The sequence below is a fragment of the Nelumbo lutea genome, chromosome 2 (assembly GCF_056320005.1).
Source record: "Nelumbo lutea isolate HS-2025 chromosome 2, American lotus-T2T, whole genome shotgun sequence".
Classification (NCBI taxonomy): Eukaryota; Viridiplantae; Streptophyta; class Magnoliopsida; order Proteales; family Nelumbonaceae; genus Nelumbo; species Nelumbo lutea.
The window spans coordinates 6,963,488-6,990,029 of NC_142685.1; the positions used below are offsets into that span (position 1 = coordinate 6,963,488).

At 39.8% G+C, this 26,542-nt stretch overlaps 1 protein-coding gene across 1 annotated transcript in view; it reads left to right on the forward strand.

Moving 5' to 3' along the window:
• Positions 1–26,542, forward strand: part of LOC148868323 (tRNA ligase 1-like) — a 139,351-nt gene that overhangs the window by 37,160 nt on the left and 75,649 nt on the right. Inside the window, exons 10-15 of the mRNA XM_088968420.1 lie at positions 7,116–7,180; positions 7,337–7,501; positions 7,611–7,771; positions 8,158–8,189; positions 15,032–15,213; positions 26,317–26,396. Coding sequence (XP_088824546.1) covers positions 7,116–7,180; positions 7,337–7,501; positions 7,611–7,771; positions 8,158–8,189; positions 15,032–15,213; positions 26,317–26,396 — 685 coding nt within the window. The remainder of the gene's footprint in view (positions 1–7,115; positions 7,181–7,336; positions 7,502–7,610; positions 7,772–8,157; positions 8,190–15,031; positions 15,214–26,316; positions 26,397–26,542) is intronic.

Consider the following 26,542-nt stretch of genomic DNA (forward strand, 5'->3'; position numbering starts at 1 on the left):
CCCATTCCAAATAGTTTGATCCATCAAATCTTACGGTTGTAATCTGAAAGCCTGTCTCAGAAACACTACCATAACTGCTGTTCCCAGAACTGCCTTCTGCCTGATTTTCAAACTCCATTTCGTTCAAGAACCAGTAGTCTCAAAAAATAGGGTTACTACAGTCGAAGAACAGCACTTGGACTATCAATCACAATCAAAGATCAGTATAGAACTAATCTGTATTCACGGTATATGTGCATGAAACCAGTATAAGTCTGATTTGAAACCAATTAGCAAACACAACAGCAACAGTCCATACAGTTTTCACTCCTTAAAAGAGTTCGAAACCCCAAAAAAGATCTGAAATTTTGTAAAAAGGAGTCTTCATCAATACAGACTGTTCTTTGCTCTTTTTGGGGTACTTTTTGGTAAGTACCTGGAATTTCTGTTTAGAAAAGGAGCTTGGATTGGGTTCACAGTGTTTGGAGGTTTTCTGATTATTTCTTGAAGGCTAAACCAAGCTGTTTAGTGTCTTGTGTAGTCAACAAGGTGCTGCTTTAGTCTTGGTTCTCACAGCTTCCGGGTGTGATTTGGTTTTGTGTATTGCTGCTTTGAGGCTGGTTTAACACAGCCCTTGCTCATCCTCATTCAGTACTTTTGTTGAGGTTGGTCGAAATCTTATTTGAAGTGTTTAAAGGGATGGACTCCTCAGAGATTGAAAATAAGAATGTTGCTGAATTCGGACAAGTTCAGGAGACTCCGATTGATTCTTTATTGACTGTGACCACAGTTAAGCTGGATGGAACTAATTATCTGGCATGATCACAATCGGTAAAGATTTATATATGTAGTAGAGGAAAGTGGGGCTTTATCTCCGGAAGCAAGAAGGGTCCCCCAGAGGATGATCCATCCTATGAGAAGTGGATGCAAGAGAATTACACTGTTATTGGGTGGCTTGTGAACTCAATGCAGCCACAGATTAGCCAACACTATCTATGGATGAATTCAGCAAAGGAAATCTGGGACAGTGCTGCAGAAACATATTTCCAAAAACTAAATGTGGCTAGAGCTTATAAATTGAGAAGTGATGTGAAGAATTTAAGACAGGGGGAGAAACCTTCAGCTGTATACTTCTCAACCCTGAAGTCTTTGTGGCAAGAAATAGACTTAATAGAAGCTGTAACCTGGGACACCACCAATGATGCAGAGACCTACAGGAAACTGGTGGTAAGAAACAGGGTGTTTGAGTTCTTAACCGGACTAAACCCAGAATATGATATCACAAAACAAAATATTTTATCCAAGGAAAGTGTCTCATTGTCACAAGCATATGCATTGGTGAGTAGTGAAGAGAGCATAAGGATTGTCTAGGTTCAAGGGACTGGTATAAGTGATCACTTTGCTAATATGGGAGTGAAACCCAAAGGAGTTGCAGGGACTTCTAGTGGCTGTAGGAAGAAAGAGGTTGTATGTGATTACTGCAAGAAGCCAAAACACACCAAAGACAAGTGTTGGAAACTACATTCTGATATTGTTCCCCTTCGGTTTTAGAAAAAGAATGATAGTAAAAGGACAGGGAGTGCAAATGTCGTTGCTGGTCCAGATAGTGACAAGTACCATACTGAAGAGATATCTAATTGTGCACAGTTAGCAACCATGAAAGCATAATATGAAAAGTTTGGGAAGATGATCAATCATGTAGAGGGTGTGACTTCATCTTCCAACCCTTTGGGGAATTCAACCTCTTCTGCATTTGCTCATCCAGGTATAAGGGCTTCTGCCAATCATGCATCCATATCAGGTAATCTTAAGATCCCTTGGATTATCGATTCAGGTGTTTTTGATCACATGACCAATCTTTCTACCTTGTTTGTTTCATATGACTTGCTTCCTGGACGTGATAAAATCACCGTAGTTGATGGTTCTCTTGTCCCTATTTCTGGCAAGGGAACCATCAAGGCTACAAATCTTTGTTCCTACCTTCTGCCCTTCATGTACCTAAACTAAATACAGATTTGTTATCTGTAAGTAGTTTAACTAAGTCATTAAACTGTTGTGTAACATTCTTTCCTTCCTACTGTGTTTTTCAGGATCTGGAGTCTTAGAAGGTGATTGAGAGTGGCCATGAGGCGAATGGAATATACCTATTTGGTACTTTGGGACTATGTCCTGATCAACCTGGGAATGTTGCTTTTGGGTCTGTTTCTTCAGAGTCTTTTAGTCGAATTATGTTATGTCATTTTCATTTGGGTCATCTTTCCTTTTCTGCTTTGAGTCATTTATTCCCTGAACTGTTTAAGGGAATTAGTTTGTTCAGTATTCATTGTGAATCTTGTGAGTTGTGAAAGCATTGTAGAAACAATTATCCTTTGAGTAATAAAAGATCTTCTTTTCCTTTTAATATTGTGCACTTTGATGTGTGGGGGCCTTACCATTTACCCTCTATGGGTGGCTACAAGTATTTTTTCCTGTTTATTGATGATTTTTCTCGATTCATTTGGATATTCCTGATGAAATCCCGTGATGAAGTTCCAAGACTCGTGAGACAATTCCATGAATTTGTTCTAACCCAGTTTGATTCCAGGACTAAAATTTTCAGATCTGACAATGCAAAAGAATATTTTGAGAAGAACTTATCCTGCTATCTCTCAGACATGGGGGTTATTCATCACAGTTCCTGTGTTAGGACCCTAGAACAGAATGGCGTTGCTGGAAGAAAAAATAGGCATATTGTTGAAGTTGTAAGAAGTATTTTGTTTGCCTCACATGTTCCTACAAGGTTTTGGGGTGATGTTGTTCTCACTGCTACCTACCTTATAAATCGTATGCCATCTAGGGTTTTAGGGTTTAAGTCTCCCTTCAGTCTCCTTAATCCGGACAAGGACCTTTTGTCTATTCCTCTTTGTGTATTTGGCTGCACTTGCTATGTACATACTCCTAGTGTCCAAAGACATAAATTTGAACCAAAAGCCCACAAGTGTATCTTTCTTGGCTATTCCCCCACACAGAAGGGTTACTGTTGCTTTGATCCAAAGACTGGCACTCGATATGTCACAATGGATGTCACCTTTGATGAGCTTTCTCCCTTTTATGGTCCCTTTAGGGATGAGCATTGTCAAAAGGGGGAGGATTTGTCACAGGTCTTTGCTCTTCCTCTTCCTGTATCTGTTGAATCTCCTACTGAGCCTCCTTCTTCCTCACATGAATCAAAGGAGGATCAGTCATTCCACTCTCCCTATCCTAGTGTTCATCCCCCTTTACCTCCTCGTCCTCTCTTTAATCCCAGGGTGTATCAGAGGCAAAGATCCAGAAATGAGCAGGTTGTTTCCTTTACAACAAATGAGCCTCATGAACTTCCATTTACAGATGAGACAACAGGTACTGTTTTAGCCCCTTTGGAGCCATTTTTCCTTGACCTTGATATTCCCATTGCTGTTAGGAAAGGAAAACGGAAGTGTACTACACATTGCATTTCCAAACACCTTTCTTATAGTTTGCTTTCCCCTTCATACTTTGCCTATCTCTCTTCTGTTGCCTCTAACCCTATTCCCAAGTCTGTGTCAAAAGCTCTTAATATTCCAGAATGGAGGGATGCTATGAGATCCAAAATTGATGCCTTGCACAAGAATGACACTTGGGAAGTTGTTGATCTGCCTGAAGGGAAGGATCTAGTTGGTTGCAAGTGGGTCTTTACCATCAAATATCAGGCTGATGGCACCATTGAGAGGTACAAGGCCAGGATGGTTGCAAAAGGCTATACACAGATATATGGGGTTGATTATCTGGAGACCTTTGCACCTGTTGCCAAGATGACATATGTGAGGGTTCTTTTATCTTTAGCTGCAAACTCTGACTGGCCACTGTATCAATTGGATGTAAAGAATGCATTTCTAAATGGAGAATTACATGAGGAGGTTTATATGTCTCTTCCTTTAGGGATGTATGAAATAGATATGAAAGGAAAGGTATGCAGGCTGAAGAGATTTCTTTATGGACTAAAACATTTCCCTAGAGCATGGTTTGAGAGATTTAGAACTGCCCTTGTTAACTTTGGCTATGTACAGACACTGTCTGATCATACTCTCTTTGTGAAGAGGAGTGGACCCCTGACAGTATACCTAATTGTGTATGTAGATGATATTGTTGTGACTGGTAATGATGTTTCAGGAATTAATGATCTCAAATCTTTCCTCCATACAGAGTTTGAGATTAAAGATTTGGGGGAATTGAGATACTTTCTTGGCATAGAAGTTGCTAGATCCAAGGATGGGATTTTTATCTCCCAAAGGAAGTATGCTCTTGACTTGCTCTCTGAAATAGGGAAGATGGGTGCTAGACCAGTTGCTACTCCTATTGATATGAGTAATAAACTCTCTTCTTTAGATGGAACATTGTTAGAAGACAAAGGAGTCTTCCAGAGACTTCTTGGGAAACTACTGTACCTATGCATGACTCGGCCAGACATTGCATATGCTGTCAGTTGCATAAGCCACATCATGCATGCTCCCCAAGACACTCATATGGCAGCAGTAGAGCGGATCCTGTGTTATTTGAAGGGCTCCCCAGGAAAGGGAATTCTATTTGCCAAACATGGTCATATGAAACTTGAAGCCTATACTAACGCTGACTGGGCTGGAAACATTGATGACCGAAGATCTACTTCTGGGTATTGCAGCTTGGTGGCTGGTAATATTGTTTCTTGGAGAAGCAAGAAACAATCCGTTGTTGCTCGATGTTCAGCAGAAGCAGAATACAGAGCCATGGCACATGGAGTTTTTGAACTATTATGGTTAAAATCATTGATGGAGGAACTGAGGATTGAGCATGACAAGCCAATGATGTTATACTGTGATAATCAGGCTGCCATCAACATTGCTCACAACCCAGTGCAACATGATAGAACTAAGCATATTGAAGTCGATAGACACTTTGTTCGAGATAGAGTCTCTTCGGGTGAAGTATGTCTTCCTTTCATCACCTCTGAAGGACAGTTAGCAGATTTTCTCACTAAGGGTATTCTCAAGGCAAAACTTCAGCATGATACTGGCAAACTTGGCATGATTGACATCTATGCTCAGCTTGAGGGGGAGTGTAGAGAAGATGGGCCGAATGGCCCATAGGTTGTTTATCATTTTTTACTGTTTGTATTCCTTTTTGTAGTGGGCCTTATTCTGGGCCCATTCTTTCTATGGTATGTTCTTTTAATTTCTTGTCCAACTGAGGGCCTTCTTGTAAATTATTCAAGGTTAACTTAATAAAACAGTGTTAGGGTGTAAGAGAAGAGGGTAAGGTTCGAAACTCTCTCTCTCTGAACCCTTTCTTACCGCCATCTTCTTCTTCACCCTCTATTCTTAGAAGAAGTATTTTCTGCTGGTTCTTCTTGATTTCTGCATCTATTCTAAACAGTCCTCTATTCTCAAGGACTGTTTTTCTTCTAAAGACAAGTTAGAAGGTCTTTTTGCAGTTCTAGTAAGTTTTGAAGTCATTCAAATTATATTGCCTTTTTTCAGTGTGACGCTCAAGATTTTTACTTTGTTGTGATCGAAGGTCTCATATTAAGTTTGATGTGATTCCATAATCCATACTTGATTTGAGAAGATAGGTGTGATTCCTTTATCTTAATATCATTTTCTCATTTTCAACATCTCTATTTGTTGTTGTTGTTTTTATTGTATTTATGGAGATTCATTCATCCCAAGGCTATCTAGATCACAACAGTTATCAAATTCAAGATTTTCTAACAACTGGAGTAAGAAATACCTCTCAAAATATCATTGTTCCTATCTGATCAACCTTCTGCAAGAAACTCCATCCACTTTCCAATAAAAGAACATAAACAGATTTTTTAAACCTGAATTTGCTGTTTGAAACTTATACTCAAGAATAAAATAACGAACATTTAGTCAACCTTTATCAAGATGCAGATTTGCAATTTACATTAAACGCAGAGACCATGACTGATCCACGAAAGAGTTTTTTTTTTGCACTTAAAGGAGAAATAATTCCTTTATATACGTGTATTTTCTTCTTTATTTTTATTTCATTTTATAACAATTCATTGGTTTGTTATGGCTGAATTCCTTCTTGTCCTGCAAGGAATACAGAATGCAAATGAATTGAATATCTTAAACATGGTCACTGAAGGGGATGTGCAGTGTCAGCACATCCACCACGATGCACACCCACTTGCGCCCTGTGTTAATAGGGCTGTCTGTAAACTACACACCATGCAAAGGTGGAAGGTGGAATTGGTGCACCTAACACAAGTGGTTGTGTTACAGCCCCACACTACACACGGTGTGTGTAGTAGGGCTGTAAACTACTACACGGTGTGTTAAAGCCCTGTCACTACAATAGTAGAAAGCACTACACGTGTAGTGTTAACACGTTTAACACAAACCACGGTAGTTTAGTGTTTTCTAATATTGGTCACCACCGCACGTGGAGGCACCACAGTAACCACTTGCACCATGACACACCATGGTAGTTTAGTGTTTTCTAATATTGGTCACTGCACGTGGAGGCACCACAGTAACCACTTGCACCATGACACACCACGGTAGTTTAGTGTTTTCTAATATTGGTCACCGCACGTGGAGGCACCACATTAACCACTTGCACCATGACACACCACGGTAGTTTAGTGTTTTCTAATATTGGTCACTGATTTATCTAGATTATATAATTTGGTGCTATAGAGATTAGATGAAGAAATTTAAATGTATCACTAGAAATATGAATTTGAGGATACAATGGGTGAGGAAATTGGCAAATGGAATGGGATGAATAGAAACTGTTTGTATTGGGCTCAAATATAAATGTAACTGTACCTGGGAGAGGTAGATTTGTGCCTATCTAAGGTATGCTTGTAATGCCTTTATCTCTTGATTAATGAAGCTTGATTTTACTTATCAAATAAACAATTCTTTTGTTTGTTAGAGCCCTGTGCAATGATCACTTTTTTCCCTTGGTTTAAAATTTCTTCCTGTAACAACATATAAAATTGAGAACAGAAGAACATATTTAATTCATTTCATATGTTCCATCTCTGAATGAATATTTCTTTGGAATAAGCACTATATTTTAATTTTGGGATTTGTGTCATATATATTTTAAAATTCTGTCTTGAACTCCAGATGGTCATGACTTGGGACCAAGTCTGCGTGACATATGTGCAGCTAATCGGTCGAATGAAAAGCAGGTAAAATTTGTCTGCTTTCTTATATGGAATATGGTCTTTCTATTTTCTTCTCTGTCTCTATGTACATATATATTTTGCTTTGACTTATTTTGTCTCATGGTCTTGAAAATTGGAATGACTATTATTATTCCGTCGTTTCCTTCTTGCTTTTTGTAGCAAATAAAAGCACTACTCCAAAGTGTTGGGACCTCCTTCTGTTCTAACTACTCAGACTGGTTTGGAAATGGAAATGGTTGTGTCCGTTCAAGAAATGCTGATCGATCTGTCATTTCAAAATTTTTAAAGGCTCACCCAGCGAATTTTTCTACCATCAAATTGCAGGTCAGGCCACATCCATTATAAACCAGCCTCCTATTGTAAGGCCTCACCTGTTGGTGGCTAGGCTCTTCATTGGCCTTCTAACAATGTATTTGTTTTTCAATTATTCCAGGAAATGATTCATATGATGAAATCAAAACATTATCCAGCTGCTTTTAAGTGTTACTGTAACTTTCACAAGTTGGACTTTATGGCAGATGATAATCTTCACTTTAAAATGGTTATTCATGTACACAGTGATTCAGCTTTCCGACGATATCAGAAGGAGATGAGGTCAAATTTTAATTTACATTTTTTACTACTGTAGAAGTGTTTAGAATTTAGAAATAACCTGCTGTATTGTATTACTAAGAGAGGGAAATACTGTAATTTTCATTTGTTTAAATGCATAAGTATATGATCTAGGGTGGGCCAATCTCTAAGGACTAACACACCCTATTCAATATCTTTCTCTCTTCTTTTTCTTCTCATCTTCTACTGATTACAACAGATTTTCCGTAACAGCAATCAACTATTTTTATTGTCTAAGAACTAACTGAAAATCTGAAATGATTACTCATATTTGTCTATATCAAATTTAATTTAATAATTCCTTATCTCTCCATCATGAATAGTCCATTTTTGTTTTTTTTAGATTAAAATAATTTGGTGTGTTCCAGGTACAATCAGGGATTATGGCCATTGTATAGGGGTAAGATATCTTTCTTTTAAGATTCGATTAAGCTGGTTATCATTTAAGCATCATTTTTTTAGCTTGATGGTCTTGAAGTTATTTTCAAATTATCATGGTCTCGACGATGTAAATAATTAATTTTTCTAGTTTGATAACTTTGAAGCTATTACCAAATTGTAAAGTGTTTTCTTAAGTGATTGATGAGGTAGATAGTGGACTTAGGAGTATCATTGGGGGATAATAACAAGAAGCAACATGGAATCAATTGTTTTGGGGTTACACAAGGGAGGACTTGTAAAGTATTTCAAAATGGTTGGGTAGCAGGACTAACCCAATTAATTGGAACACTTGATTTGTACATTATTCTTTAACAATACTTAATAAAATGTTGAGTTGTTTCTGGTAAAAAAAATTGTCATCTCAATCCTTCTTTTTTGAAGTCAAATTACTGCCAATAACTTTGTCCAATCTCTTTTTCTTCATGGAATGTGTGGGAGGTCATTCTCCTGCTGAAATAAGGACTTTCTTTAGGGAGGTAGGTGGTTTAAAAAAAGGTAACACTTGTGATCTGCTTAGGTAGAAGAATTACAGCTAGTATGTTTTCCTCCATGTGTTCATGGAATCAAGGAATTGTTAAAATCACTTTTTTCTCCTTATTATCTTTGTAACCCAGATCAGAATCGATCTCTTTGAAATCCTTTAGGAACAATACCCCTTTAGTTGAGACATACAGGACATATAGCTGACAGCCTACTGCTGCATATACAGCAAGCAACATATGATTTATCTTCCGATTTATTGTAAACCTTGACATTTTGACTACTCCATTCTCAAATATTTTTGAGTAGGAATCTTTCACTTTCTCTTTTCTAGTTTCCTTTCTTGTGAAATTTTACTGTAATTAAAATTTGCTAATCACTTTGCCATGTGGCCCATGCCCTGTCTCATCATCATATTCTTCTTTTTGCCACTGACCCCAATAGCTCCTTCTCCAAGCCCGGCAGCAACCAAACTTTAGAACTTATCCCTCCATGAAATACTTAGATCATCCGTAGAATTTTCTCAGGGTTTTCACTGTGAACCTTTATAATTGATACCCTCATGTTTCGAAGGGTTTGCTTCACTATATCTACCTCTACCAAGCTACAACAGGATTCCCCTATTCTCCTAAGGGTATGCTCAGATCATAGATTGAATGAGATTCTTAATATCCCTATCATTATGGTCTTTAGTGGATGGTGTAGTTGCCATGAGTTCGCTGCAGGACTGATGGAGCTGCCTATAAACCATAAGGATCCATTAGGCCCAGCCCATTAAGTACGGATATACTTGAGGACCTCGCAAACAGACCCAATACTTGCTTGTGATGTAATCAGAAATGTATAAATAGGTCACCGAGTAATGGAAATGCATAGAAGAGTTTTCCCTCTCTCTCTCTCTCTATTTCAGGAGGAAGAGTTTCCTTCAAAGAAGACTCTTGAGATCAGCAGTATCTCATAAATTTTGGTATCAGAGCTAGATTTGAGATGACCATCATTAGATCAACGCCCATGGAGGAACGAGTTGACCGGATCAAGGTAGATTTGCTTAAGTTCATTGGAGATCTATGTGAAATGGAGATTCTGTCAGTGATCATGTCATAGTGTGAGAAGATGGACACTACAATAGGAGGTAAGGAGAGCCATTCAAAAGGATCCAATTAGGGCAGTGCACGAAGGTTTGGTGGAAAATCTTCTTGATCGGTCAAGATGGATTTTCCAACCTTCACTAGCTAGGGTCTTGTCTCTTGGATCTATTGTGCAAAGAGATGCTTTGAGTTTCAGGAGGTACCAAGCCATTAATGAGTGGCGATGGCCTTAATTCATATGGATAGAAAAGCAATCCACTGGTTTGGACCTTCCAGCTTTGAAGACTTTGATGAGGCATTATCCAAAGTATGACAAGTTGGACCAGTTCTAGACTATTAAGTGGAATTTGAGAGATTAGCCACAAGGGTTCATAGGTGGCTAGAAAAAGTTCTTGGTGTCTACTTCTGAAAAATAGGTTGAGGAAGAACCATAAAAGTCAAACCTTGATTGTGGGAAAGGTGAATTTCAAAAATTCTTGAAATCAGCCCAAGAGAGATTGGATCTCTCATGAGAAACAATTTTCCCCTAGGATCGATCTAGAATATCATGCCAAATTAATTCCTGTAATTGGGTGGAATTTTACCTCATACAAAGTCCACAAAAGCAACTCCCTAGGTGGTAGTCATGCCCAAAGAATCAAGTCCAAAAGATCCCCAAATCTGAAGATGGCACAGCCCAAAATTGGAGATCAAATTGCTAGTTCAAAGTGAGAATTGATGTTAACAGCTTTACACCCTCCAAGCTTGATCAAATCCAACAATGGTGCTTTGTCTTTTTCACTCAAAAGGCTCTTTTCTGTAAAGACTGAGGTGGGAGAAGAAGAAAGGTACTCCTATTCCCTTGGATTGAATTAGGGTTGTTCTAGCAAGAAATCTCTTCTTGATTGTTGTTGAGAAAGTTGAGGCAAGGGTGTTTTTAGTCTTTTCCTCTTCTCTTTGTATTTGGGTGCCCAAGTAGGAACTCCTTGCAATTTTTTGTTTCAAAATATAAAGTGCCTTTTGAGGGTGTGAATAGTAACTGAACCACACCTCTCGACACATTCTTCTTCTTCTTCTTTCTCTCTCTCATACAAACCCTAGATTTGCAACACTAGTTTCACAACTTGGTACCAGAGCAAGTAAAGGCACTTGGGAACACCTTCCTTGCTGACTCTCTTCCACGAGATGAACTTCTGATGTCAGACTACTGCCGGATGATGTCAGCAGTTTGTACAAGTGTCAGCGGTAGTACATGAGTCCTACATGGTTGATTCGCCCTGGTCTTAGAAGATTTTTGGTATGACTCTTGTCTCTGTTCGAAGCTTCTATGATTTTTAGTGGACTTTTCAAGTAGAAAATTGTAGAAATTCCAAATGTGATGCCGAGCCTTATACACTATGTTTAACCAGTTTTTTTACTACAAAACCTAGACCACTCAGGTTGTTTTTCACTTTGGGAGAAACGGGAACTGGTCCCATAATTTTCTAAGCCCTGGACAATATTTGGGAGATTTTCTTCTCCCTTTATTTTGCTGCCAACCTAGTTTTTTTTGGCTTTTTTGTTCTTAACCGTGTGGTGACCTAGTTTCTTGGGTCCTTAGCTATGGTTAAGTATTGGGGGCTCCTTTTTGGTTGATGCGTAAGTGTTTGATAAAATATGGAATCATCTAAGGGTGTACAGATGCGAAGTGTTGACATTTCTAGTGGTATGATAACTACTATTAAACTTGATGGAACCAACTTTTTAGAGTGGTCTCAATCTGCTAAACTTACCATTACTGGGAGTGGTAAACTGGGATTCATCACAGGAAAGGAGGTGAAGCCAAACCTGGAAGATCCGAAATATGAAAAATGGGAATCTGATAACTTCCTTGTAATGTCATGCTTGATTTGCTCAATGCAACCTCATATTGCCCAAAACTACATGTTTCTTCCGACGACTAAAAATATTTGGGATAGAGTTGTTGCCACCTATTCCCGTGTTAACAATACTACTAGAGTGTACCAGCTTTGGAGGGAAGCTTGCAGTATGCGTCAGGGGGAGAGATTTGTTGCTATGTATTTCTCTTCTACATTCTATATGGGAAGAAATGGATCACCTAAAGATTGTGAGCAATATCGAAAGTACATAAAGGAGAATAGAGTCTTTGATTTCTTGGTTGGCTTGAATCTAGAGTTTGATTTTATCAAGCAATCTATTCTTAGTGCCGGAATTGCCACTCTTGCCTCTGCACACTCCCTTGTACAAGGGGAAGAGAGTAGAAGGACAACCGTAATGTAACCTCCTATGATTGATCACTTTGCCTTTATGTCATCTTGATCCAAGCAAAATACTAATAATCACCCTGTTACAAGGGGAAGAGAGTAGAAGTACATCATGTAAACACTCCAAATATGATTTCAGATGACTAATACAAATATACTGAATGAGGACAAGCAAGAACAGAGTTCAGCTGACCACAAGAAGGCAACACACTGAGTTCAGCCGACCACAAAAAGGCAATACACTGAGTTCAGCCTTCAAGAAGTAAACAGAAACTTCTCGGCACTCAGCTGAAGTACCTTTCCAAATCTGGACTTCAAGGTAAATACCACTTGGTATTGCTGAAATATCCCTTTTTACAAACACAGTGTGGGCAATAGAGACAACCCCACTGTCAAAAAGAAAAAAGGCCTCAAGAACAGTTCGTACAACCCCCCAAAACAGCCAAATATAAGTAACAATCCACAGCCTTGTTACAAGGATGTTTTGGCAGTTTTGACAGTCCAAGGAGTGAAAAACAGCCCAGAAATTTCTGGGTTAAACCAGATTCAATGGCAGCCGAAGGTAGTTCAGAACAACCAGAGTTTTCGGACACTTCAATAGTCCAAACATAGCCGAGAGTAATACGGAACAACCAGAGATTTTCGGACACTTCAACAGTCCAAACACAGTCGAAAGTAATACAGAACAACCAGAAAACTGAGCACAACTTACAGTTCGAGCTTTAAAACAGAACCGAGCTGTTCCCCTTCCTTTTTTTTTCTCTGATTCTTCCTGGCCACCGAACCACTTCTCCAAGAGATTCTAGTCTTGGGCACTTCCAATGACCTCCAAGAATCAGGCAATATGAGCCTAAGCTTCCAGCCCTAGAATATTGAAGTTCGGGTATGCTCTAATACCATGAGGAAAACTGGAGGAGAGCTTGAGAGTTCGGCAATGAGGGTCTGAGAATGAGAGTTTCGAACCTACACTTTCTCAGCACCCTAAAACTATTTTATTAAGATATATTTGAATAATTACAAGGAGGCCCTTAGTTGGGCAAGAATTTACAAAGAACTTAATATAGACAGGATGGGCCCAGAATAAGGCCCATTACAGAAAAACATAAATAACAAGAAAGAATAAACAACCTATGGGCCATTTGGCCCATCTTCTCTACACTATTCTCTCACAACATTGACCAGCTATTGAACCTTATCATTGTGTAGTGTAGGATCCACATATATCTCAATTTAAACCAACAGGGTTCAGCCCACATACTAAAGTACATAGGCTGCATTCACTAGGTCTAACTTACTGAATTGTCCCTACACTAAGTTTAGGTCTAACTTAGGCCCAAATTCGTCCCAACAAGTGTCATAAAATTGTCTTGGATTTCAGCCATCCTATGAGCCCTCTACTCAAATAGATCCCGGGATTAAAACCATTTTGCAAACTCTTTACCAGAATAAACTATTTGTAAGTATCAGTACATTTTGCAAATCCGATTTCAAAACAAGTTGAAATCCACTGTCGGCATTTTTAGGTTTCCATCAGAGAGAGTGTACTCTGGGATATTCTCTTTGTTTGACAAAATGGCTAATTCTATCACAATGATCACTCACTCAAGTGGCTTCTCAATCTAGTTCTGGTCCAACATACTCAAGTATTTGACCCCAAAAGGATCTCATTAGTTGGTACATCAAAAGCAGGCCGGTCTAACACATCAAAAGCAGACCCCTGTCTCCAAGGTCCAAGGTAAAATTGGAAATGGTCATGTTCTGTATTTCTTAAACACCCACCCACTGTACCTTAGGTCTAACCCGAGCAGTTGAGACAAACTGCTTCACCACTACAACAGTACAGGAGTGTCAACCTTGATATGATAAAACTCCCCCAAGTTCATTATTTGGCTGAGAACACTTAAGATTACAAGTCTCATAAATGTACAACATTCATGGAAACACACCATAACACGCATGAAATAAAATGTACTGATTTTATTCAACAACAAATGTTAGTTTACATCAAACTGATGTAGCCAATGGCATACACTGTCTAATCAATAACCATAGCCAATTTGGGTTGGAAGGCTGATCCCTAGAAAAGGCCTATCCACACTACACACCATTTTTAGAAAGACTATTTGATCCACCCCTCCCAAAACCCTAGATAGTTGGCACCTACACATTGGGTAGTGGTTCTTTTATAAGCTAGCATATTGGTTGGTCTTCCCTTTGAATGAGATGCTTATTTTGGACAAGAAAAGTAACTACACCAAGCATGAAAGCATCTATACATTCACAACTAAAATATCCAAGGTAGACAAAATATTTGAAAAGGTGAGTGACTTGCATCTTCCAACATAAGTTGATCTATCAACCAGTCCACAAAGAGTGATCCCATGTCCTATATCATGTGAAGTGTTTATATTATTCCTTCTTTTCCCTTTAAAAACTCTTGTTTTACTTACATCCTATATTCCCCAATAAATGCCAATTTGAATAGTACTACAAAAAATATTTTACCATATAACACCTGCATAATGAAAACCACACAAAAAGAAGACATCATGAAGATGAGCAGGTCTGGACATTAAATACATGTGATACATATTCTTCATGATTGTCGCACATGAAGCTATCTTGTAATTCAAAAATTGCCTATTCTTCAAATGGTCCACCATCAGAATATTATCAAGTGAAAGTAGGAATGCTGACACATTTTATTCTTGCTGGATTGACCCAACACCCTTTATATATGAGTGTTCCACATGATTTCTCATTAATGCTTCATAAAAAGACTTGACTAAAAAGAACCCATTTACATTTTTTCCCCATCATGCATCTGGAGAAGAGGGTATTTTATTTTATTCTAACTTGCCAAATAGATTTATGTACTCTTCTGTTTCTTTTGTCATATCACTATTTCAATACATGCTTGTGCAATAAGATTGTTTGCTGTATCTAGCTTATGGATAGGTCTATTGTTAATAAATCTATTTTCCTCTCAGGTTTTTTTGTTGATATAAACTTATTCAAGGTGAATAAGGAGAAAGCTGCTGAATTTGCAAAAGACAGTAACATGCTAGTCAGGAACATCAATGGTAACTACAACAGAAGTACATCAGGAGCATATGGTTTGGATAATGAAGATGGAAATTTAATGATCAAATTAAAATTTCTTACATACAAGGTACACGCATTTTTTTTTGTTAATGAAACAACTTGATATAGGCTTATAGCTGCAACCTTTGGAAAATAAGTGTATGGAATGGACCATTGTTGGCAATACATGGTTTGGCAAACAAGATAATCTAATTAGAGGAAGTAGAGTGTAGGTTGAATCATCACGCCCAATAAGAGTGAGGGAAAGGCCAGATTGGTTTTTGGTTCTTTTCTCATGTTGAGAATGTTTATGTATGGGCTTATTGTCTTTTGCATCCTTTTGTATGGATAGTAACATACCTCTCTTCAACATTAGAGCCCTCCGAGGGTCTTGGAAAAAGCTTCCCCTACTAACCTTCATACCAGGAAGACCTACTGACATCAGCCCACTGCCAGATGATGTTAGTAGCTCATATAGGTGGTAGCACCAACTCTTGAATCTGGTATAGTCGGATGCACCATGATTTTAGGAAGTTTTGTTATGGTTCTTATAGGGGTTTGAAGCTTCTATGATTTATTCCTGGATTTTTTTAATAAAAAATGGTAGAAATACATATTTGATGTTTAAGGATTTTCTGTGCACCTAAAATTATTTCCTTGCATGAGATTTATTTCCCCTGTGCACATTTTCTAGTGATGGGAAGTTTCTTCACAATTTCTAAACCCTGGATGATTTTTGGGAGATTTTGTTCTCTCCCTTTATTGTTGTCAGCCAGTTTTTTTGGCCTCCTTTTGTTTCTTAACCAAGATTTGACCTTTTTATTTAAGTCTATTGTGTGCCGATTGGTTGTTGGAGTGTTGTTGGGTGATCAAGATGCTAGTCTGTGGGTCATGAAGTCATCCAAGGATATACAGGTTGTTTTCAGTGTTAATTAGACATGTCGACACTTCTAGTGGTATGATAACCACCATAAAACTTGATGGGACCAATTTTTTGGAATTGTCCCAATTTTTCAAGCTTACCATTAGAGGAAGAGATAAGTGGGGTTTCATTACAGGGAAGGAAGTGAAGTTGAAGCCTGAAGACCAAAAATTTCCCATGTGGGAGTAGGACAGTTTGTTGGTAATGTCTTTGCTGATTTGCTCTATGCAGTCACATAACACCCATAAATACACACTCCTCTCCATTGCCAAGGATATTTGGGTACTACCACCTATTCCTAGGCAAGAAATACAACCTGAGTGGATTAGCTTAGGAGAGAGGCTTGCAGTATGCATTAGGGGGAGAGGACAATGGCCATGCGTTTTTCTTTTCTACAGTCACTCTAGGAAGAAATAGATCACTTGGCAGCCTTGGAATGGAAGGATCTTGAAGATGGAAAGCAGTACTGGAAGTATTTGAGAAGAAAAGTTTCTTTGATTTCCTAGCTAGATTGAATCCCGAGTTTGACTTTATCAAGAAGCATATATAGTGCTCTTGACAGTAAATCTGATTTAAGAATACAGCAAAAGAGAAGAGAAGAGAAGAGGAGAGAAGAGAAGAGAAGAAGGAAGAAAGAAGGATTGAGGCAATGGAATAGTGCTGGCGGCACCCACTTCATTATAATATATAGGGCAAAAAAATAAGAAGGGAAATGACCCTTGTGCCCCTACTAAGTGATGGTACAATAATATATTAAAATAAAAAAGGCTTTAATCAGCCAAACAGACCCTAACAAACATAAAATCAATTATTTCAACACTCCCCCTCAAGTTGGAGCATAGATGTCAATCATGCCCAACTTGTCACACAAATCATTATGCTGCACATGATGAAGACCTTTGGTGAAGATGTTTGCAAGTTGTTCTTCTGAGTTGACATATGGGGTGCACACTTCTCCATTTACAAGTTTCTCTCTAATAAAATGCTTGTCCACTTCAATGTGTTTCGTCCTATCATGGAGGACTGGATTAGCTGCAATGTTGATAGCAGCCTTATTGTCGCAATAGAATGACATAGGGCTGCTAACTGTAAAACCCGGTTCTCCTAACAGATTTCTTATCCACATGATTTCAGCAATTCCATGAGACATAGCTCTGTATTCTGCTTCAGCACTAGACCTAGCCACCACACTTTGCTTCTTACTTCTCCATGTGACTAGGTTTCCCCTAGGTCATCAACTGCCCCTGCCCAATCAACATCAGTATATACCTCCACCTTTAAATGTCCATGTTTCTGGAACAACAAACCAGCTCCAGGAAACTTCTTGAGGTATTTGAGGATCCTCTCTGTAGCTTCAAAGTGAGTTGTCCTAGGATTGTGCATGAACTGACTAAGGACACCCACTGCATAAGCAATATTAGGCCTGGTCATAGACAAATACAAGAGTCTCCCTACAAGTCTCTGAAACTTCTTCAAGTCTTTCAAGAACTCTGCCTGACTATCTCCCAGATGATGGTTAGGTTCAATTGGTTTCACCCCCAGTTTGCCTGTATCTTCTAGTAGATCTAGTACATATTTCCGTTGGGAAATAAAGATGCCCTTGTGAGAGCGGGCAATTTCAATTCCAAGGAAATAACGTAAGGGGTCTAGATCTTTCACCTCAAATTGAGTGGTTAAGAACTTTTTTAGTCTTTGTATTTCAGCCTCCCACTCTCCTGTGATCACTATGTCATCCACATACACAATTAGAGCTGCAATTTTCCCTTCACCTTTCTTCACAAATAATGTGTGATCTGACTGGCATTGTTTGAACCCTATCTGTTGAACTGCTAAGTGGAACTTACTAAACCAGGCCCGAGGAGATTGTTTCAGCCCATATAAAGATTTTTTTAACTTGCACACTTTTTATTCACTGCCTTTAGCACAAAAACCTGGAGGTTGGGTCATGTACACTTCCTCTTTTAGGTCACCATTCAAGAAAGCATTTTTGATGTCCAATTGGTGAAGTTCCCAGTTAATATTTGCTGCCAGTGAAAGGAGAATTCTGATAGAGTTCATCTTGGCTACTGGGGCAAAAGTCTCTGCATAGTCTACTCCATATACTTGTGTAAAACCTTTTGCCACCAGTCTGGTCTTGTACCTTTCAACAGTTCCATCAGCCTTGTGTTTCACTGTGAACACCCACTTGCACCCCACTGGTTCCTTCCCTTCAGGAAGATCCACCAACTCCCAAGTGCCATTTTTGTGTAATGATCAATCTCTTCCTTCATTGCATCTGTCCATTCAGGTTTGGATAAAGCTTTTGCCACATTCTTAGGAATGGGAATACTGTCAACAGAGGGGAGGAATGCACGATATGAAGATGAAATATCATAGTAGAAGATCAAGACTGTAATCAGTCTTGAATCCTAATAGGTTTTAGGGTTACAAAACAAAAGAAAAGTGAGAGAAAGGAGAAGGAATAGAAGAGAAACAGGAGAACACAAGGGGTTGAAAGGAGGGACAAATTCTAACAGATCTGCCGCCGCCACTCTCTTATTATTTATAGTTTATGTTCAGTACATAATGGAAAGGACACATCTGCCCTTAGTACTTACATGATAAATAAAGTAAATAAAAACTGAATAAGGAACAACTGAATTAACAAACTGACTCAAACTGACACTACTATAACTGAAGCAAATAACTACACATACTGTCCTACGAACACAGTGGGACCACTGCTGTGGGGCCCACATCAGTGTTCTCTACACTCCCCCTCAAGTTGGGAGTAGATATCTATCATTCCCAACTTGGATAGGTCTATCTCTAACTTCTTCCATGGTATAGCCTTGGTGAGGATATCCGCAAGCTGATATTAGATGTGATGTACGAAAGACACACTTCTTGTGATGTGACCCTCTCTCGCACAAAATGTCGATCAACTTTGATATGTTTAGTTCTGTCATGCTGCACTGGGTTGTGGGCTATATTAATAGCTGCCTGATTATCACAATACAACATTAAGGGCTTTTCATAGTCAATACCCAACTCTTCAAGTAGTGACATCAGCCATAAGATTTCAGCCACTCCGTTAGCCATTGACCTGTAATCCGCTTCAGCACTGGAGCGGGAAACAACACTCTGCTTCTTACTCCTCCAAGAGACAAGGTTACCTCCCATAAGGGCACAATATCCAGAGGTAGACCTTCTGTCATCAACACTCCCAGCCCAATCGGCATCTGTATAGACTTCCACCCTCATGTGATTATTGTTCTTGAGCAGTATACCTCTACCCGGGCATCTCTTCAAGTATGCTAATATTCTCTCTGCCGCAAGAAGATGAGAAGACTGTAATCAGTCTTGAATCCTAATAGGTTTTAGGTTTACAAAACAGAAGAAAAGTGAGAGAAAGGAGAAGGAATAGAAGAGAAACAGGAGAACACAAGGGGTTGAAAGGAGGGACAGATTCTAACAGGTCTGCCACCGCCACTCTCTTATTATTTATAGTTTATGTTCAGTACATAATGGAAAGGACACATCTGCCCTTAGTACTTACATGATAAATAAAGTAAATAAAAACTGAGTTAACAAACTGACTCAAACTGACACTACTATAATTGAAACAAATAACTACACATGCTGTCCTATGAACACAGTGGGGACCACTACTGTGGGGCCCACATCAGTGTTCTCTACAATCATCATAGGACACAAAGTGAGAGATAGGATGGTTAGTGGTACAAGATCTGACACCTTTTCTCTTAGCAATAGGAACATCAAGATCATTAATGATAGGGGAATCAACATTGAGAGGAGCAGGCATATCAATAGAAGCAAGTGTACCTAGCTGATGGGAAGGATCAACCTCCGGTGAAGACGATGATGTTGGTTGCATAGTGTCAGGTTCCATGGCTCTTGAACTCTGCTGGCTTTTGTGGCGGCGAAGAAAGATGCGGAATGGAGGTTAGGTAGAGGAGGTAGTTGAGTTTGAGCCTGTTTCTCCTCAACCCTACTATCCTCCTGAGGAGAAACCGAGAAGAAAGGTTGATTCTCAAAGAATGACACATCTATTGAGACAAAGTACTTATGTGAGACGGGATCATAGCAACGGTACCCCTTTTGAGATAGAGGATAACCAAGGAAGACACAAGGAATAGAACAAGGATAAAGTTTACCCCGAGTAGGTGACAAGTTATGAATAAAGCAACGACACCCAAAAACATGCATTGGAATGGGGAACAACGGAGCTGTAGGAAACAAAAGCTGATGTGAGGCCTTATACTCTAGTAACCGAGAGGGCATACAGTTGATGATGTACATAGCACATAGAACAACATCCATCCAAAAACATTTCAGAACATTTGTATGGATTAAGAAGCCACGAGCTACTTCAAGAAGATGACAGTTTTTTCTTTCAGCAACATCGTTTTGTTGAGGTGTCCTAGCACAAGAGCTTCGTTGAAGTGATCCACTTGAAGCAAAGAATTCCGTGAGATCACGATGGAAGTATTCCTTTGCATTGTCCGACTGGAAAATAAGGATTTCAGTTTGGAACTAAGTGAACACCATGCGTTCAAAGTCTTTCACAATTTTAGGCACTTCCTCTCTAGATTGCATAGGGTAAACCCAGGTGTATCTAGAGTAATCATCGATCAAGGTAATGAAATACTTATCACCCCACTTATCACTTTCTCTCTTACAAAGTGACAATCAACCTCAATATGCTTAGTTCTCTCATGGAAGATGAGATTGGAAGAGTGTGAACAACAGCTTGGTTATCACAGTATAGTTTCATGGGTTTGTCAACTGAGAATCCCATCTCTTGTAGCAAGTTCTTCAACCATACTAGTTCACATGTGGTATGAGCCATAGCCCTGTACTCTGCTTATGCACTACTTCTTGCCACCACTGTTTGTTTCTTGCTCTTCCAAGTTATAAGATTGCCACCAAGGAAGGTGCAATACCTTGTAGTTGATCTCCTGTCTGATATAGAACCAGTCCAGTCAGTATCTGTGTACCCTACTATCTCAAGAGTTCCTCCATTTTGGTATAACAAACCACGACCTGGAGCACCCTTTAGGTACCTAACAATTATCAGAACAACTTCCTAGTGAGGAACCCGAGGATGTTGCATAAACTGTCTCACCACACTCACAGCAAATGATATATCTGGCCGGGTAATGGTCAGGTAGTTCAACTTTCCCACCAACCTTTTGTATCTTCCAGGATTATCAAACTCTTCACCTGCATCAACACTCAACTTGGCATTGAGTTCCATAGGAGCCTCTACTGGTTTAGCACCTAACAACCCTGTTTCTTCAAGTAGATCAAGAACATATTTTCTATGACATAGGTTGATCCCATGTTTTGACCTTGCAACCTCTATTCCCAGGAAATACTTCAGCTTCCCCAGATCTTTCGTGTTGAAGTGGTCCTGTAAGAATTTCTTCAACCTGTCGATTCCATTGTTGTCACTCCCAGTTATGACAATATCATCCACATACACGACTAGCAAGATTTTCCCATCCTTTGAGTTATAGCTGAACATAGAATGATCAACCTGACACTGTTTCATCTCAAAGGCTTTCACCACTTCACTGAACCTGCCAAACCAAGCACGTGGAGATTGTTTCAGTCCATAAATTGCCTTTTTGAGCCTACACACCTTACCAGCCTCCCCCTGAGCAACAAACCCTGGTGGTTGCTCCATATACACTTCCTCAACGAGATCACCATGTAGGAAGGCATTTTTTATGTCAAGTTGACCAAGAGGCCAATCATACATAGCAACTAATGAAATGAACACCCGAACTGAACCAGTCTTAGCCACAGGAGAAAATGTCTCCATATAGTCCACACCATACAACTGAGAATAGCCATTGGCCACTAACCTCACCTTCAATCTTTCCACACTGCCATCAGGAAGATACTTCACCGTGTAGACCCATTTACACCCAACAGTGTGCTTTACAGGGAGGAAGAGCGGTGAGTTCCCACGTGTGATTATGTTGTAGAGCAGAGAGTTCTTCTTCCATGGCTTGCCGCTACCCTGGGGAGGTAAGAGCTTCTTGAAATACGGAGACAAAAAATTCCTAGCCACTCAATTTGAGGTGAAGGATCTAGGCCCCTTACATTACTTCCTTGGAATTGAAGTTGCCCGCTCTCACAAGGGCATCTTTATTTCCCAACGAAAATATGTACTAGATCTACTAGAAGATACAGGCAAGTTGGGGGTAAAACCATTTGATTCACTAATTGAACCTAATCATGATCTGGGAGACTGTCAGGGAGAATTTTTCTGAAAGATGTAAAGAAGTTCTAGAGACTCGTGGGGAGACTTTTGTATTTTTCTATGACCAGGCCTGATATTGCCTATGCAGTGGGTGTCCTTAGTCAATTCATGCACAGCCCTAGGACAACTCACTTTGAAGCTGCAGAGAGGATCTTGAGATATCTCAAGAAGTTTCCTGGAGCTGGTTTGTTGTTCCAGAAACACAGTCACTTAAAGGTGGAAGTATATACTGATGCAGATTGGGCAAGAGCAGTCAATGACTGAAAATCTACCAATGGGTATTATGCCTTTGTAGGAGGAAACTTGGTCACATGGAGAAGTAAAAAACAAAGTGTGGTGGCTAGATCCAGTGCTGAAGCAGAGTATAGAGCGATGGCTCATGTGGTTGCGGAAATCATGTGGATAAGAAATCTGTTAGGTGAACTGGGTTTCGCAGTGAGCAATCCTATGTCACTCTACTGTGACAATAAAGCTGCCATCAATATTGCTGCTAATCCAATCCTGCATGATAGGGCGAAACACATTGAAGTGGACAAGCATTTTATTAGAGAGAAACTTGAAAATGGAGAAGTGTGTACACCATATGTCAGCTCAGAAGAACAACTTGCAGATATCTTCACCAAAGGTCTTCATCATGTGCGGCACAAAGAGTTGTGTGACAAGTTGGGCATGATTGACATCTATGCTCCAACTTGAGGGGGAGTATTAAAATAATTTAGTTGTTGTTGTTAGGGTCTGTTTGGCTAGTTAAAGTGCTTCTTTTCTTTCGTTTTTTCTTTCTATTATGTCTGCTATTGTACTCAGGGGCACAAGGGTCTTTTCCCTTGTTATTTTTTCCGCCCTATATATATTAAAATAAAGGATGGTGCCGCCAACACCGTTACATTGCAAAACCCTTCTCTCTTCTCTCTTCTCTTCTTCTCCTCTCCCCTTCTTCTCTTCCTCTTATTTCTGGCCGTCTATACTTTCAAGAGTTTTGAAACAGATAAAAGGTTTGAAGAGAGATTGGGAACATGCAAGACAGATTTGAGTGAGAGGTCCTTGCTTAGGTCAACCACTCCTTTCCCAGATATGGTAGAGAGGGAACCATCAACAACCTTCATCTTGTCTTGGCCAGACATTAAATGATAGGAAGAAAATAAAGAAGACATGTGAGTCATGTGGTCAGTCACACCGGAATCAATAATCCAGTAGGCTGGATCAATGGAACTAGTTGCACTAAAGGCAAAGACAATACCTGATCTAGCAAGGGAGGTGGAAGCAAGGGAATTTGTCCTTAGGCGGGCCAGTGCCCGACTAAGTACCTCTACCTCATCAGCTGTGAAATCCATAGACCCATGTCCTTGGGAACTAGTAGTCTGTCCCATGGAAGAGGAAGCAACTGTGGATGAGTGTTTGGAACCTCCATCACTATGACTTGCTACCAGGTTCCCACTTGCAGATTGGCCCTTCTGGTGCTTTTTATCTTTCCTCAATGCAGCTGGTTTCAGATGAAGATAGAGAACCCATCAGGTCTCTTTCACATGCTTTTCTCCCCCACAGTGAGTACACTTCAGGTGTCTCTTGTCAGAGAACTTGTTCCCCCTTTGATTTGTAGAAATCAGGGCTGAATGTTCCATAGACTGTTCAGCTAGTTTAGTCTGAGCATCAACTTGCATCTCTTTTCTTCTCACCTCTTCATTTCTCACAAGGTAGTAGACATGATGTAAGTCAGGCATCTCATCTCTTCCCAGAATTTGGGACCTTATATTCTCATATATTGGATCTAGGCCAGCCAAAAATTTGAATGCTCTACCCTGTTCAACTTGTTTGTCATGTTTCTCCTTGTCTCTGGCATTCTCCCAGTCATTGATGAGGTGATGATCCAGCTCTTCCCATAGTCCTTCTAATGTAGCAAAGTATGTTGCAACACTCATCTCCTTGCCTCAGGGCAGCAATATCTTGATTCAGTCTATAGATTCGGGCATTATTTTTTTTCTGCCCATAGGTCTTAGGCACCTTTTCCCATATCTTGGCAGCTGTGGAGAAGTGTTGAACGGTCCTAGCTACCCTTGGAGTCATTGAAGCAAGTAGCCAGGACATGACTGTAGCATTCTCTCTTCTCCAAATAGCATATTCAGCACTCTCTATTTCGGGTTCTTTCTTCTACCCGTCCATGTAGCCGGTAAGATCCTGGGATGTGATAAAGAGCATGGCTGAAACAGACCATTCCCTAAAGTTGTATTCGTCTAGCAACACATTTGTTATCTGTAGGCTGTGCAAATTTGGGTTCTCCAGATTAGGAGACCTCCCACTAGCCCTAACATCTCTAGAAGACACTTCCCCGGATATGGAAGACATCTTCTCCGACTTTCAAGAGTACAAAAAACTGTCATACAAGTTATATGAAACCACTTCAGACTTACGGAGCTTGCAGCACTGTAAACTCAGACCGGAGGGTCCGTATCAGGGCTGAAATACCAAATTCCACTCTGCTGTACTGCTCTAACTACTCCTGTTGCAAGCTGCCACCAAACTGCTGAAGCACCGAACTGAAACCCTTCTGCTGTGTATAGCCACTGTTGCCGCATCCTGGACCTTGCTGTTGTGGCTTCTACCACGCGCTAACCACTGCTATCGCAGGCTGAACCCTCACCCACGAACTGTTCTAGGACTGCTGAGATCAGTCCTCTCTTCCAGATCTGTTCTACTCAGATCTCACTTAGCCGAATGGCTACAACTTGCTGTGTGTGTCTCTTAGGGCATCATCTACTGGGACTAACTCCCCTTGGGCCCTACAACCAAGGGAAACCCTAGATATAGTTTCTGCTGGGTTCTACGACCAGACCTAGGGTTTCTTTGCAGTACCAAGATAGAGAGAAAGGTGAGAGAGAGAGAGAGAAAGGTGCGAGGCAGCTGCTGTAACCAGGCGAGTTTTAGTGCTCTGATACCATGTTTGCCGAACTGAACCTGTCAAGTGAGCAGAGAAGAAGAAGAGGAAGAAGAAGAGGAAGAAGAAGAGGAGAAAGGAAGAAATGTTCGAATGGGCACTGTTCATCAGCCGGCCCTGTTCACTTATATAATAACAGTACATAAAGTTACATAAAAGGACCAGGATGCCCCTGATTGTGATGGGACACCCAGTCAAATAAGACACTAAATAAAAATAGGCCCATTAACTAAAGACTTAATACCCAACCCAGACAAGAGGATAACAAAATATCAGCCGAACCAACAATAATAAACCATAGCATAAAGGATCTGTATATGTTTCAATGTTTAATTAAATTTGGCACAAGAAGAAACTCCTCTGTCCTGCATGTGTCTCCAGGAGAAATCTGTCTTCATACAAAGGCCAGAAGTTCCAAAAAATAGAAAATAGAGATCATAGAGTGGCATAAGTAAAGGATTCCATATAGAAAAGCTACCTCAGTGGAAATCAACTAGTAAACCTCATCGGCTCATCCTCAGTATAGGACAGCCGGATCAAAACCAAGCCCAGGAATACCTTAGACCATTCCAGATTTGCCACAACCAGAAACTTTAGAGCTACCACTCCATTGTACAAAATGCCCCACCAAAAGAAACAAACTACATACCAAAGTTCCTTTCCCTCCAGCACCTTAGTCTGTCCTCAGCTTGACACCCTGTCACTAAACTTCCATCAACCTCACTGGATTCTAGGAAGCACCCTACAACCATCCCATATCTTCAGATTTTTCTTCAAGTCTGTTCCCTTAGTCCCTTGAGCATGAAAAATCCTCCTAAAAGTGATAATTCACTCATTTTACTCATGTCAACCAAAAATCCACAACCATATCCAAATCTTCCGCTTGCACTTGCACTTGCACTTCATGTGGAAGGGCAGTGACCTTATATGGGTGAATAAGAATTTTTGTCTCATTTTATGTGCCATATTGGAATTTTCTGCTTCTACATGAATATGTAAATTCTTGTGCAATGTGATAACATATTTCACACTGTGGTGGTTGGCCTTTGTTGTCTACAATGCACAGTTACGAACTTTCTTGATACGCAATGGCTTATCAATTCTCTTCAAATTAGGTCCAGCTGCTTACAAAGAATACTACTTGAGGTGAGTCCCTATGTTTTGTTTGAGAGCAAGATGATGCAATTAATTGGAGGATAATATCTGGCAGTATTGTATGCATTATTGTTATTTTTTTGATAAGTATTCATTGTATTACTATATAAACTATCGGTAGCCCCATATATACAGCA